The sequence below is a fragment of the Aphelocoma coerulescens genome, chromosome 3, assembly GCF_041296385.1.
Source record: "Aphelocoma coerulescens isolate FSJ_1873_10779 chromosome 3, UR_Acoe_1.0, whole genome shotgun sequence".
NCBI classification, from domain to species: Eukaryota; Metazoa; Chordata; class Aves; order Passeriformes; family Corvidae; genus Aphelocoma; species Aphelocoma coerulescens.
This window is the reverse complement of record NC_091016.1, coordinates 19939388-19955774: the sequence shown is the minus strand read 5'-3', so window position 1 is coordinate 19955774 and position 16387 is coordinate 19939388. Positions and strand designations below refer to the sequence as shown.

At 42.5% G+C, this 16387-nt stretch overlaps 1 protein-coding gene across 1 annotated transcript in view; it reads right to left on the bottom strand.

Moving 5' to 3' along the window:
* The window catches only part of MSH2 (mutS homolog 2), a 46739-nt gene extending 31626 nt beyond the window's left edge, over nt 1–15113 (bottom strand). The window contains exons 1-6 of the mRNA XM_069009343.1: nt 14857–15113; nt 12677–12831; nt 11992–12270; nt 11526–11672; nt 10360–10509; nt 8072–8205 (exon numbers count right to left, since the gene is read on the bottom strand). Coding sequence (XP_068865444.1) covers nt 8072–8205; nt 10360–10509; nt 11526–11672; nt 11992–12270; nt 12677–12831; nt 14857–15076 — 1085 coding nt within the window. The 5' untranslated portion in view covers nt 15077–15113. The remainder of the gene's footprint in view (nt 1–8071; nt 8206–10359; nt 10510–11525; nt 11673–11991; nt 12271–12676; nt 12832–14856) is intronic.
* Nucleotides 15114–16387: the final 1274 nt, after the last annotated feature.

Genomic DNA, 16387 nt, shown 5'->3' with positions numbered 1-16387 from the left:
GGGGAGTTTGTCTATTCTTAAGTGTTTATCACAGAGGCGGTCACAACTTTAAGTGGCTTAAAGAATTGTCCATATTCAAACTGGCCAGCTGATAGGTTCTATCAGGTCCCAGAGGAAGCTGTAAGCACCCCTTAGCAAGGATATCCCTTCCGGGACTATGCTTGCTAACCTATGACACACAGGAGTACAGAGGGGGATCTGCAGGAGCATTTCTGCAGGCAGGAGGTGACCAGAGCTTGGCAGGGCTCCTGCTGTTTCTCTCCAGGTAAGACTGAAGGCCACCTATGCCCTGCAGCAGGGACACAGAGACATCTCCCTCCCACCACCTCCTGCTCAGGGTTCATTCCCATGGCAGACCAGCCCTGGCTCTACAAGACTCAGGTCCTGAAAATATTATTTAAAACAAAAAGTATTGATCCTGTCTAGATTCTAAAGAAACTTTCATACACCTGTTCATCCAACCAACACCCACACAATCACCCCAGTCACAGTTAAAAGCAGAACCAGGTGTCTTTTATTTCCCATTCCTCAGCCTGGGTGTTTTACATACAGTAACAGTCACTATCCAAGTGACAGACAAGGAAAATAAACCATTACTTACTTTTCCCAAAAGCTGCATTTCCCAAAAAAGAACAAAGTACTTTTTAATTATTACCAAGAGCTGCCATTCAAACTAGTTTTATGTAACAGCACTATTTAGATTTGATTCCCCCTCTCCTCCTCCTTCTCAGTTAAGGAATAACAAAATTATTACCCTTAATGAATTAAACAGCTCCACAGAAGAGGAACTGGGATAAAAAGGGAAAATTTTCACCTTATAGTAACACACTACTTCACAGAGTGATAAACAGTGTTCCCAAATTTTAAACATGCATGTTTGTAGAAGAAAAAAACCAGAGTATCTACCAGCAAAGTTGAATTTTGAAATATTCAACACAGCAAATCCTTTCCCATCTCAAACCCCATCGCAATCTAGCTGGACTAAAAGCAGTCTCTTACCCTCAAGGAACTGTACAGACAGAAGCAATATAAGGACAGCTCATAAAACAAGAAGTATCTCCCAAAAATCTTTGTCAAAAGATTTTTTGTCTTCCCAATGTTTATTTCCATGCATACAGTTTTTTTCATAAAATTTTCATAGTCTTTTCTGTAGTAGCTAAAAATAGTCAAACAGCATCTTTACAGCACATTTGTCAGGAAAGCAGCAGGCTTATTGAGCAAGGTAGTGCATTGCTCCATTTCACAGATTCACTATTCCAATCCAAGGACAGGCAGACACCCAGTCTATCCTCCTGTAGCAAGTCTGGTGATCTAACTCACAACAGAAATTTATTGGCATAATCTCTAAAACAGTCAAAATACCAACAGAAAGCAAACTCAAGTCAGATTATTACATCTGAACAGCTCCTGGCTTCTGCTATTTGTTGACCTGCACTTACGATGTTTATGATGATAGCAGCTCATGGACCAGCTGCAGAGGAGCAAAAGGGTTAATTTTTGAGGACAACTTTCCTCACTTTTTCAAGGACCAGTTTTCATCAGGTGAACAAGCCAAATCAAATTGATCTTTAGCTACGAGACCAAAAAAAAAAAAAGGAAGTAGGAGGTATGGACTGCCCCTTTTGGCAACTGCTGAGTTTTTCTGAATTATTTGCTATCCAGCATGACACCCTTGATTATTTAAGCATGATAAACTCCCCATCAAGAGACGAATGAGTCAGCTACAGGAACACCAGTGCCAATAACAAGGGCACAGGTGGCAGTCCACAGTCAGAGAAACCTGACTGCACCTTTTGATTTAAAGTGGTTACAGACAGTACAAGCCATCTATGAAACAACTCAGAGCCACAGGCTGCTGCATGGTGCATAAGAGTCAAAAACAAATGAAAAACATTCACACTAAATCCTGAAGACCAAAGAAACCCTACATACAGAACAGATAGTGTGAGCCAAGTGTCAAGGACATGAAGGCAAAAAGATCCTAGTTTGAATAAAGACAAGAAGAACACAGTATTTAGGCTTCTAGACAAAACAACAAATGCCCATCTTTTAAGAATTCCTAAAAAACCTCCATTTCTTACGTGGTAACAAAGAACAGTGAAGACAATGGAGCAAGAACTCACCAAATACTACACAGTCATGGGCAAATTCGTAAACCCCACGCAGTGAAACTGCTCCACCCAAAACCTTCCAGAGAAACCCAAGATGGAAAGCAGGAGAGGCTGTTTCCCAGCCTAATGCCTTACACCACAGAGGTTTTCTGCCAGTCTTGCTTTTTAATTAAATATGGCATTTTGGGATCCAGTGATAAAACTGTATTACTGCATGGTCTTCAAAGACTAGAGTCAACTGAGGAAAGGTATTTCCATTGTTATTTTTTTGGTGCTTTATTCCTTACAAGTTTCCATACATTATTAAAATTAAGAGGTTACATTTATTACATTACTACATCAACATTAATACCCTTTTATATTTGCTAACCTGTGCATTTCTTTAATCTTGTGCAAACTAAGAGCATACTGAACAAGTTCTATTTCTTAGCTGTAGAAAAAACAAATATTTCTTCATTTGCATTCATTCTGTACAGAAGAAACTCAAAACTGTACGTCAACAAAACATTAAAGACTCTTACAGTCCTCATACATGACAAATGAAATTAAATTACAAGTCAAGATGAAATTTTCTTGCCAAGAGCTTCCATTGCAATGTCCTAACATGGCACCTTTCTAATGTTTTTGGACATAAATTAAACAGAGCAGAAACAACAATGTGGCCACTGTAATTTCACAGAGAATACACCATATTCCTGTATCCAATGTTCAAAACAGTGACTACCAAGAACACTGTTACAAACCTGAGAGCTTTGCACCTGTGCATAGTAAGTTTTCATACAGTCCTGAATACTTAAAACACATACTCTAAGCAAAATTTAACTACGGCAGTAAGTGCCATCCACCTCATTTTGGCAGGATGAGAGCCAAAGAACAGCATGGCAGCTACAGATTCACATTTCCCTAAATAAATAGTAGTCTCATCATGTCTTACACGTCTGAAAACCAACCTGACATTTCAATCAAATTTTAGTTTAATTTTCATTTCTGTTGAGCCTCAAAATTCAGACACAAAAGAAATGACTAAAAGCTTAATCCTTCTATTTATTTTGCACCAAGTGAGGACTTGTCAGGAAGAAGTGGGCGAGCTGGAAGTATCAACTAGGAGATACTATGACTACCTGCTCCACTGCTGCACCACTCAATGCCACCTATAATTTACAGATTTGCAACACTGACTGCTGATCCCTGATCCAGAAGACAAAATTATCTGGATAACATGCAGAATACAAACACCAACATTGTCTTTCCCACACCTGAAGGTGTCATGAAAAGAGCCTTTTTTTCAGCTCCTCAGACAAGAAAACTAAAAATAAGTCTTTTGCAACACAACAATCTCAGCCTTTTAATAGGTTTTGAGTGCCTGTGATTTTGATGGGAATTCCTTCCTAGAGACATTGCCTGTGTGATGTGTGCTTGTCTAGGAGAGTTCTTATTTAATGTCTCTAGACAGCACTCAATGTCAACCTCTGTCTTACAAGCAAACCCAAATGAAAGTAGAGATAAATTAGTAGTTTTGGAAACAGTAAACATAGGTGGGTGAATGGAGGGGAGAGGGTTAAAGAAGCAGCATTGAGAGTTTCAAGCTCCAAACACTTCTCTAGGGAACTCAGTGATGGTAACTTTTGGAATGACAAAGGTGACATTTTTCTAACATTTCTAGAGGCTTACTGGAAGCCAACACCATTTTCATGTCCCTGGAATGACAACTTCTTTCATGGGAAATATTTATTGCATCATGATCTCCATGACAATAAGAAATCACATTTCTGTCTTCAAATCTGTTCAGATTCAATCTGTATTTCAGAAGCTTCTCTAGAGGCATTAGGAGCACTCCCAGTGCCTAAAATGCATTTTAAAGAGGTCATTTAGACAAATATCCAAGCTGGTCACATCTTCCCCTCTCCTACTGAGGACACAGGCCACCACATACTACTAATTCAGCTGCCTGGAATCAGCCTGTGGCTCTGGAGAGGTCCTGACCTGTACTCAGAAAAGCACTGAGGGTCTTTCCAGAGCTGCTAACCAGAGTGGCAAAAGCAACAAAGCTTATCTGCAATGCTTTGCAGGGACAGCTGCAGGTTAGGAAAGAACACCTAGTAGTGAAAAGTAGCGAAAACTCACTGCAGAACAATTCATGTTGGAACTCCAGGCCTCTGGTTACAGCCCTTGCTCAAAACAAGGCTGAGTTCAGCCGAACACTGAGCAAGAACAGAGATCCATCCCTCCACCTCTCTGAGCACACATTCCAGAGTTTTGACCATCCTCAGGCCTCACCCCAGCAGGTGCTCCAAGAGAGCCAGGGCCTTTGACTGTGTTTCTTCTTATCTCAAGGCAGCAAGTCAGGGTTGGGGTTTTTTTTCATTTTTAAACAAACTGCTACTTTAATTATCAGTCAAGACTGATGCATGAAAATGTTCTACAAACTTAGAAATTTTACCCTGCTAGCCATTTATGCACCTCAAGCTTCCTGAATCTGTTTCTTCCTGACTCTGCCAGAGACAGGACTTGTTTCTACTATGTGGCCCCCATGCAGCATGATATTTACAAACACAGAAGGAAAGCTCAAAATAGGCTTGGATCAGAGCAAATGATGTTTGAGTACAGCCTTTAACTCCTCTGAGACCCCTGCATCTCTTCCACCATGGACACAGGCATATAAGAGGTTCAACCACAGTATACAGAAAGGACTAAAAAGGTGAGCTGGAATCTCTTATTTATGCTGTGTATAAATGTCAGATAGGGTTTATCCCAAAAATAGAAAAAAATTAAATATATTCAGTATGAACGCTCTTCTCAAGACATAACAGAACAAGCACTACTTTACACTGTGCCACATTTCTCAGACTTTCCAGTACCTTAAGAATAAACACAACATACTGAAGCTGCCTGCTGTATTGCAGTCAATTTGGTTATGCAATTAATATTTATATTTGCACAGGCTGGCTCTGTGACTACATTTTAATTTCAAACATGCTGACTATGAGACAAGGAGCAAGAACCTCATGTACTTGCCTTCTGAAAACACCACATAGGAGAAGCAGGGCTGTACTGTGTATACTTATGACTGATAATTATTTTTTTAATCAAGGAAAACCAGATGGACACTGGCAGAGCCCCGAGTCTTAAAAGACAAACAGCTATCAGGAGACTCTGTTTTCTCAGTTCTCATCAGGAGCTGCTCCAGTCAGTAAATGTCATTTTATCTGAAGATGTGCACCATGTACTTTAATTTGTGTTGTTACTGTATCAAGAGTTAATATGGACTGCTGATGGAACTCTGTGTTCCATTTATCCATACAGGTTAACAACACACTGCAGATTACAAACCACTGAAAGAGGTGGATTCCTTTATCTCCAAAAGATGACTTGCACCACCTGCAGGTCTTAGTAGAGGGTTACAACAGTCTAACTTTTGAAAACAAAAAAAAAAAAAAAGAAAAAAAGTTAAACTTTCAGGCACCGATTTTATGCTACTGGGACAACAGTTAAGTCAAATATCTCCTGTACAAGCAAAACGAGGCTTCCTTCAAAACAGCCACTGAACATCAGTCCAGCTTGGGCAGTCCTGCTGAGTTTGAGGAGACTTGCACTGGTTAGTGTTACATGGGGTCCTTAACACGGCACACTTAAAGCTAAGAAAAAATCAGTAGCTCCCCTTGACGACAAAGGAGACATAAGGGAAGAACAGTCCAGGCATTTCCTTCTCAAGCCACCTTATGTTCTAAACTGTGGTTTGCAATCCTTAAAACAGCCACAATATACTGTAAAGTCTTCAGAAAACAACTTGGTGACTGCATATCTTTCAAAAGATATTTGAATCTGTCAGTACATCTCACCAGCCCCACTAACAGCTTCTCTTATCATACTTGTTCCTTGGGATTAAAAAAAGAACAGTACTACACCCTTTGAAAAGCATGAAGTTTGGGAGGATGAAGCTTACAAGTAAATTACATTGCTTTTATCTCAGAGAATTGAATTCATCCAAGTAGTACTTCTAAGCAAGATGCATTCAGACAGAAGGCAGCAGAGTGCAGTGAAAAGGTGTCACTAGGGTATTTCAGGGCCTGTAAGTAGAGGTTAAAGCAAAGTACTTTTAACAAATTGCAGCTGCAAGGACTCTGCAGCTGGGCAAGATACAGGAGCTTAGCAGTGGCCTTCTATCAAATTCATAACACTTTGATACACTGACCTCTACAAGCTTCACTAAGAGCTTAACTCCATTTAATTACTCTCCTCCTCCTTTAAATATACCTTTTCCTACCTGCAGCCAACATTAGCCCCACAGAATGGCAACACGAAACACAGAGGTGACAGTAACTCTACAAACAGGTCAAGTTACATTTTCTGTCTACAACTCAACCCCAGTTTTATAAAGAAAACACTGTCTCTTCCAAACTTGGGAGATTTCTGATGTACAGTAATAAGCAAACATGTCTCACACAGAAGTTAAAATTTCTAATGTTTACTTTAACATAAGAAAATTACAAAATGGGAGTTCTAACTTTCAAAATTTTAAAAACAACACCATCATAAAATTAAATTTGGCTCAGATCTTAGGATCCAAAACTGACAGACACAGATGATCTCGAGTACTTTTTCAAGAACCAACAATGAAAGCTTTTGTAACACATGCAGGAGTAAGATCCAGCATTCAAAAAACCTGGGAACAAATATTTCAGTGTCACATTAACAACATTTCTAAGTGGGCTCTGATCAAGTTACTACACACCATTCTGCAAATGATTAGGAAAAGTAGAAAAACTTGTTGAAGAGAAGCAGAATAATTCAGTCTCCAGAAATCCAGAGGGGAAAACTACCATCCTGGTTTTGGCTGGGATAGAGTTTATTTTTTCTCAGTAGCTGGTACAGTGGTGTGTTTTGGATTTTGCCTCTCCTCCCTATTCCACCGGGGAGGTGAGCGAGCAGTTCTGTGCTTAGCTGCCAGCTGGACTTAAACCACAACAACTGCTCTTTGCATAACTTATTTAAATATCAGCACGTCCAAGCCAAGATTTCTTTTTTTGGTAGTAGGGATCTGTGCCCAACAGCATATACAGACATACCTGCAATGCCTTATGTGAAATATGAGCCTTAGAGGATCTATCGAAGTTAAATTCAATTTTCTGGCCTCTTCTGCTTTGTCAAGATACACTTTAATACACATTTTGTAATGCATTAACCTGCTGATTGCTAGAGTTGCACGGAATTTTGCTTTAGATCATAAGAATACAGATATATTTAGGAGTAGTTTAAAAAATGTGTAACTTATCTTTGCATGGTTAACGTGCTCAAGATAAAGACACACAGCAGGAATACAGCCTTTGCAGTTCTCCTTTGAGAAGGATTGAGAATTATCTGTACATTCTCAGCAGACATTTATCAGATTCTCTAAGGCTTCTTATCAACTGATGCTGTTATCAGGACAGCCACACGGTGACAGAGGGCAGGATCAAAGAGCAAGAAAGAAAAAGCCCCCACAATATCTAGGCATGATTAGAGTGACCTACCACAACCAGAAGTAGCTTTCTTCTGGAAACAGGAAGACATCACTACTGCTTAACTATTTGAGTGTTTAGTTGATTTTTTTTTTAAACTGGTAAACTTGAAGTGACATCAAAATATTATTATACAGGCTGAGCATTTGCATATGAACAACAGTCAGTAAGTGGCTGCTACACTGCCTTAGCCTGTAGCATAGGATCATTCAGATCACCTAAACATACTGCACCTCCTCTTCCAAATGTATAATTGTAAAAAGCATTTAATTCAACAAAATGTCAATTTGCATCTCAAGGAAAAATATCTTCTGCTCTAACTGCAGTGCATTACAGGGTAGCACACAAAAGACTCCAACCACTATTATTTCTTGGTTGCAGCATTCTGTGCTTAAAAAGAAAGGGCCTTATATAAAATAGTTACTAACTTGCTTAAGTCTATCAAACACATAATATTGTTACCTTTCTTCAATTCTGGTCTTGTCCATAAGTGGTTGTTTGATCCACTGATTAACTAGTCTTTGTCCTTGAGGGGTTCTGCATTTATTCAGTAAACCAGCTAGAGACTGTGCAGTATTTGCATTCTCCACAGAACTCTGGAAAGAATGAAAAAAAAAATATAAAGAAAAAAAGAAAAAAAAGATGAGTTAGTGAAGTTTACTGACACCCACTGAACAGCACACAGCTATTTAGGAAGAGAACATGGTTTTTTTCCTATTAAACTTGGCACCCACCAAAAATGGTAAATGAAACAGTGCAGCATCAAAGTACTTAACTCTGGTCCCTGGAGCATGGCAAGCAAGCAATAGGTTTGTCTATTTTGAAACCAATCCTGACTGAACAGCAAAGTTAAAAGTGTACCTAGTCATGGGGCAGTTTGCACTTTGAGTAGCAAAAATGGAAATACATCTAGATATTTGCTGGTTTGCTCTTCTTAAGGTCAAAAAATAGGGGTCCTGTCCATCACAAAACAGCAGCAAGAAACAGGACTTGAGTTCAAGGGTTTAGTTTGAGAACCTTGGGGTTTGCTGGAGAGGAACAACACAACAGAATCAGGCAACGGGGAAGAACAGTTACTCGAATTCTCTCAAGCTTCCCCAGATCACCTCTGCAGTGCTATAAACACCTCTAAACTTAGCTCTGTTCCAATTATAGTTTACTACCTATAATTCAGTTTAATATTAGCTGGACTCCAGACAGCCTTTTGGGCGTTTTTGTTGTGGTTTGGTTTTCACACAAACAGCTACAAAGCAAAAATTGTGGTTAATATTAAACAAGCAAGCTTGTTTCAACTCTTGACTTCAAAATGAAAATCTCAGCCCTCTCTACACAAGAAAATCTGCAATTAAAACAGCAGGCAAGCATTCAACTAGGAGTAGGTCTGGATGCCTGCAAAGAACTAGGATGTAGAACTAGAATCACAACAACAGGAAATGAATGCAGTGAGAAGGAATATTGACACATTCAGGCCCTGGAATATCTAATATCTAAAGTGGATGTGCCTATTTTCAGTGTTCTGGACAGTATTAGATATGAAAAACTTCTGAATGTAAGAAAGTGTCACAGAATACATATACTATACACAAATTACCTACTTCAGCACATCCAGTGAAAGGTAAAGTATGTTCCATATAACCAGCTGCATCTGCTGCACCATAAGAACTTTACCTACACACCCCACAGAGCAACCCCAATAACAAAATAAGTTTGTCTTTGCTTTACTGATGTCCAAAAACCTCCCCACACATATCCTACCACACAGGTAACTTCCTGCTACAAGGTAAAACCTTTGTTCCAAGGCTCACAACAGCCCCTGAAGACAGACACAGCAGCGTATTTCCTACCACAAGACATGTAACACCTGCAAGGACTTGTAAAGGAATGTGGCTAAAACAGAACTTCCTAGAACACCCTCAATAAAGCTTGAGAAGAAATGTAATTTTTGCTTCATTCCCTAGACAGGGGCACAGCAGCAGGAAAAAAAAAATTAAAAATTCAGAACATCTCTTTTCAGGGCTAACCAGGTCAGATGCTCTGTTTTCCTGCAGAAATTTCTCCCAGGTAAACAGGGGCCATAACCTGTGATTTCTTCCTACAAATCTGAAATGCAAGCAGATTAGGTCCAAGCAAAGATCATTAAGCAGGGTTTACTAATGTGGAAACAAAGGAGAAAAGCTGATACACCACACCACTTTGAGTCCACGTTTCCCTATAGCTATAGAAATGGGCAAAGCAGAAAAACAGACTTGGCAGGAGGTATGAAGGAGCCTGTTAACCTGCTTGGATTTGTAGAAAACGTGTCTTAGAAAGATAAAATTGACAACATCCAGTTAGCATGACATGGTGCTTTCAGAATGTTCTCAAGTACTGTCCTGTTCACTGCCAGCCCTCCCTTACCATCACCACCTTGCTCCTGCCACGTGTTACATGTTCCACTAATACCATCTAACTCAGGCTTGTATTCTTCTCCCAAGAACAGCACTACTGTGGCCCCTTCCTACCTCCTTGATGATCTTCTCTCCCCTTCTACACTTAAAATAAACTAGTAAGAAACAAAAACTAAAAAGGTGGTAACAGTACCTATATGTTTAAAACACACATTGCAAGGGAGTAGCTGAGAACAAAGCTAAAATGTAGAAGTTGCCATTAATCTGGACCTGGGGAATTGCAATTGGGCAGTCAGGCTCATTATCAAGCAGCTAAGTAAGTATATTGTAAACCAGTTACTAACTCAGGTGTACACTTCTTACCTGAAAAAGGTTGAGGGCTTGAACAGCTGCATTGTCTAGAACCATATATTGACTAAGATCAAAAGTAGTCAGTTCAAATTGTCCAAAATTAGACTCATCTGACAGCAACTCCAAAAACTTGATAACAGCCGACAAAGACGAAACAGCAACCTGAAGATTTTTTAAAAAAAAAAAAAACACATCACATTCTAGTTAGAAACAGTTCTGAATCCAAGAGGATTTGATAAATGCTCCTAGCAAATTACAGCTGGGGAAGACTTTGAGCCGTGTCAATTCTGGCAGGGCTACGAGAGACTCATCCTGTTTGACAAGACTTCATTTCCATAGGGACGCTCTATGGCACTGCAGCGTCTTTCTAGGCAGGTGCAAGAACAACACACGAGACAGCTGCATAATCTGATAAACAAAATGTGAAGCTGCACACCTTGCCAGCTTTCCAAAGCTGTTATCAGGATGTTTCCAGCTTGAGAACACAAACAAGCTATACTGCAGATAAATGAGATATGCTGGATCATCTCAGGACATGGTTTCAGGGTTAGTTTTCAGCCAGAACAAGGATCTGATCTGACTCACTGCACGGCATTGCTGAGTGCCAGCACGAAAGAGAGGAAGCAGCATGACTGACTTGTTCAGCTGCAACACACTTCAAACAACTCTAATCTGTTATGAAATGACACATTAAGGGAGGATAACTCCAAACCTCACACCTGCAGTGAGCATCAGCAGTGAAGGGCATTTTAAAACTTGTTTATCTCAACAAATTGCCGCTTGTTTGCAGCTAAGAACAAACATGCAGGCACTAAATCATATACTTAAGCCATAAGACAACACAAAAATATTATCATAAACATTACTCTGTTTTCAAATACCAATTTTCCTGTCATGCAAAATAACCAGAGTATTGTATTTCAGTCCTTAGGCTAGATAGCTTATGAACAGGAGGCACCTCTAGTGCAGTCTATCTGCTTACCAGAGCTTACTGCTTTAAGGGGTAAGTGAAGGGTTCTCTCCAGTTCTTCCAGGACCCCTGGTATCCAGCTCTGACACAGACTCAAGCTGAGCAGAACTGCTGAACACTTCAGCAAGAATGTAGAGGAGATCAGCTCACATCAGGTGCACACACCACTCCACTTCTTAGAAAGAGAGGCACACTGAACATTGCTCACCTGCTTTTCCATCTCTGGCAGTGCTGCACTATTCATCTGCTCTTCTTTTTTTGACTTCAACAAGCGATTGAGATCCTGAACAATATCTTTGGTTGTGAAATCTGCCTTCTTCCTGTCTGTAATCAGGATTCCTCCCCTCTGAATAACCTGTTTGTTCACAAACACACAGAGTTATCATTTACTTTCAATATTCAGGGGACAGATGTCAAGCACACAGAAGCAAACTCTGAAGGGATATTTATTTATTGCTAGGCTGCAGGGAGAGGAAAGACAGATAAGATTTTAGAACTTTTGTTGATTAAAGTGCAAATCAATCAACAAATAATACATTTTGTATGCATAAATCAGAACTTCTTTGAATTAAGATATTGATCCTTTGTTGTTCCACGAATCACAGAGCCTGGCTAAAAAATCCAGAACTGAGCTTTTTAGAGGTTTTGTCTGTCAGCCACAGGGGTTCCCTTACTTGTCTCAGTTTCCCCATCTCTCCTGCAGTTTCTCCTCCTGGCAGCACACACTCCTTTGGACCCAGCTGAACCAGTAGAGCTTCAAGGTTTGAGAACTGATCATTATCTGGGAACTCACAAACACTCAATTTTCTCAGCGTAGTGTCGACATAGCCCACTCCTACTACTCTCTGTCCATCAGCTGCAGACAGCTTAACCCCCACAACCCCAATGGCTGTGGACATATCATTGTTGGCAAAGAGAACTTCCTCAAACTGGGCAAGATTTCCTGGAGAACCCTATTTAGAAAAAGAAGAAGACTTTTTAAAAAGAATGTACAAACACTCTTTCTTTCTTTCTTTAAAAATAACAACTGATAAAACTAAGTACTGCACAGTCCATTAATATGAAACACACAGCTATTTTATTCTTTTAACCATTTGAATTTTACATATCATCTACACAGAGCAAAGTACTCCAGGTTTCCTTTATTTCCCAACCTATGGCAAAGACACAGAGCAAGCTCTTTTAGCCTTAGAGCACTAGAAAATACAGTGATATGTAAAACATATATATAACCAATACAGAACAAACAGGTGTGATTTTTCATCATCAGTCCCCTAAAATCCCAAAACTCCAAGCAGGGAAAAGCTATGGGGTTTTTTTTTTTCATCTCACAATTATAAAGAAGGTTGAAAATTGTACCTTGTAGGCTAAATACCAGTCATTTTCTTTGACGGATTTGCTCCCTGCTTTGTTCTTGTAAACTTCAACTCTGTAATGACGAACCAGAAGCAGGTCCCTCACAAAAGATTCAAAGTTCATTTTACTAAGCACAACACTCTCAAGCTTCTGAGTTCCTACAAAACAAATAAAGAAAATTATGAGATGCCTGGATTTGTTCATAAAGCTTATTTTCTGTAATCAAAATCCCCAAGAGCAGCCTTCAGAGGACACTATTCTAATATCAGAGGCAAGTGTGTAGAATCCATGAAAACAACACAAACCCACAACATTCAACTGGTTAATACGAATGAAGAAAGCATACTCCATATCCAAATAAAAACAATGTTCAGTTCCTAATTTCACTAAATCAATATGTTAACATATACAAAGGGATATGTTCCTCTCACCCTTCCCCTCTCACAATATTCTTGACTTACTAATTAGTATTTCACACTGCCACCCTATTCACACTCACACAACTCGTGCCAAGACATTTCCCTTTTATCACAATATATCCAGTAAAAACAACATATCCTCAAAAACAAAACCAAAACAGATTACATTAAAACCTAAGATAGAAAGTGCCTAATTGACAAACTTCTTGCTTCTGTTCCTGTATGTGCAAGCGGATGATGAAGCTGAACAAATTTAATTCTACACAGCTGCCCAGAGGACTACCACCACTTCTACCTCCCCCCCTCCAGCAGCAGCCTACTCAAGGAGTAACGAAATTCCACTAGTGAACAATTTGGGATTTCAGGTGAGAACATTAAGTCTTCTGCCGGGTTGGGAAGTGGAACTAACTCAGACTGGTGTCAGATAGATGACAGCTAGATGACACACCAAGTAAGCACAGGCGCATCACATCCCTCTTTTAGCAGCATGCCTTCATCACATTGGAGGCTCTTCCTCCCTTCACATGAAAGATGTTAAGCAGCAAACTTCCACACCCATAGGAACTTATGGGTTTATTTTAAATATGATATTTTCCTTTTCTTTCCTCAAAACATCTATTAAGATTCTTTGAAACAGGTAAAAAACCTAATTCTACATAATTATGTTCTCTTTCCCAGTGCAGAACTGTCCAACTAAACACAACTTTTCTTACTCTTTCAGTTGAGACAACATAACACAGTAGCAGGGGCTGGGGAGCAGCTGAAGTTTATGTGTACTTTGAAATCATCCTGAAAGCAACAAGTGCAGTTTTATGCTTTTAGTTGGATATGGTAGATAAGGCTTTAGAGGGTTTAAAACTGGAGCTGGTAGTCACATGATTACATCTGCAAAATAACTTCTAAACTGAATACAAAAATAATACTGATGCATGTTTCTAGTCTGGAAGACACATCAAGCTTTGGAGAAGGCTGGGGTTTTGGTTTTTTTAACATAGGAGCTCATCACTCACAATAAAAAGTGAAAAGCATATGAGAATGTCATGCTCTTTTTAATGCTGTTGGCTCACACAAAAAAAATTTGTTCATTACAAAGAGGTTTATTTTGCAAAATCTGAGCCAATAACTTAGCAACATTGTGTTCCTCGAGATTAAGGCTAATGCTAAGGTTTGACTCTTCCAACAAGATAATTTATCTTGATGCTCTTACACCTGACATCGGCAAGCTGCACTGTCTTACACCAAGTGATAAACGAAAAGCAGCAGGGGGTGGATGGAAAAGAAAATCTTACGATATACATAGAAAGACTTCAAAGTAAAGAACTGCATTCAGTGATTCCAGGCCTCAATGAACCAGAGCGGTCACTGCAACACGGGGACTTTACAGCACCTCCCTTCCCGCATCCATCCGCCCCGGGAGCGGCGGGAAGGGACCCGCAGCACCGCTCGCTCGCTCGCCCTGACCGGCCCCAGCTTGAGCCCAAGGCACCCACGAAATGCCACTTTGTGCCCGATCCTCGTGACACCCGCGGGCCTCGGCCTTGACAACAGGGCAGCGCCGCACCGGCTGCCAGGGGCTCCCGCACGCTTCCAGGGACTACAAGGGGTTCCAGGGACTACCTGGAGCATCCGGGGGCATCCTTCCCCCGCTCCCCCCCGGCCACCCGAGGCCCGCCGCAGCCAGGCCCGCCGCAGGCGCGCCCCACGCCCCCCCGCCTGTCCCTCAGCGCCCGCTCCCGGGGCTCCCCCGCGCACGCCCGCACCCACCCGGTGCCCCGGCCAGCTGGCGGATGACGGCGCGGGTGCGGAAGAGCTCGCGGGCGGCCAGCCGCGCGTCCGCGCCGTGCACCGTGTAGTAGTCGCCGCGCTCGAAGAAGCGCACGGTGGTGTCGGGCTTCTCGGGCAGCGAGAGCACGGCGCGCACGAAGCCCGCCTCGGCCCCCGCGCCCTCGGGCCACACGGCCTCCCGCGGCGGCTCCACCGCCATCTTGCGCTGCCGGTCCCGCTGCCGCCGCCTCCCGCCAAAGACGCCACGCGCGCGCCGGCGCGCCAGCAGCGGCGCCCAATCGCTGCGCGGTCCGCGCCTCGCGTCACGCCCGCTCCGCCGCGCTCCGCCCAATCGCTACGCGGCCCGCTCCGCGCGTCCCGCCCCCTCCCGGCGCCGAGCCCCCCGCGTGGCGGGAGCGCGCAGGCCCGGCCCGCCCGGCGCGCCGCCGCCACCGCCATGGCAACGCCGGGGCCGCGGGGGCGGGGCCACGGGCTGCCTCCATCTCGGAATTACGGAATCCGTTAGGCTGGAAAACACCTCTGAGGTCGTCGAGTGCAACCTAGGACCGAACACCGCCGTGTCAACCGGGCCATGGCACCGAGTGCCGCGTGCAGCCCTTCCTTAAACAGCTCCAGGAACGGTGACTCCACCACCTGCCCGGGCAGAATTCCTCCTAATGTCCAACCTAATGTGGGACAACCGGTGTGCCCCCGGCAGCAGTGCCGAGGCGATCACTGCCTTTAGTCCATGAGGAGGAGAGTGTCCTGTGGATCCGGAGTGTGGTGGCCCCCAGGGCTCCGTGCTGAGGAGATTCACGGGCTGCCAGAAGGCGAATGCTGAGCACAGCCCGAGAGCAGGGCTGTCACTGGGGGCAGTCACACTGCCAGCGGCTGTGGGTGACAGGCCTCCCTCTGCTTACAGCAGGAATGGTGTCCAGAGACCCCATGTGCTCCCTCCAGCAAAGAGAGAGCAGCTCTTGCCCTCCTTACAGGGGAGGTCGCTCCTCCCAGGCAGCACAAGGAACAGGGGAAATGGCCAAAAGAACCCAAGGCTTGACCCCCATTTACACATGGGTGTTACCCAGCCCAGGGGCAGAAAGGGCACGGACTGGCCTGCGGCACTCAGAGGTATCCTGAGTCCTGGCTACAAGGTGGTCCTCGTGCCCAGAATGCTTTAGGTTTTTGATTTTTTGTGCTCTTTTCCTTGCATTGTCCTAAGCGTTTTTCTTTTCTGTTCTGTTTGCCTGTTTTATCTTGTACTGTAAAGGCACAAAGGAATAGAAACAGCATAGGTGACAATCTTTCTCACAGTGATCATTGTCTAAGAATAATGAGAAATGCTGTGTTTCATCAGCTAAGTCAAGTCTTCTTGGAAACTCCTCTTGCCTTGCACTGCCTTTCATCTTTCCAGCCAGAAACCATTGTATCCCAATTCCCAAATTCTTGTATCCCAATCCAGCTGCCTGCACATTATCACCTATAGACAAAACACATCTATTTTACATGCCTCGGTATTTGTTGCATAAATGTT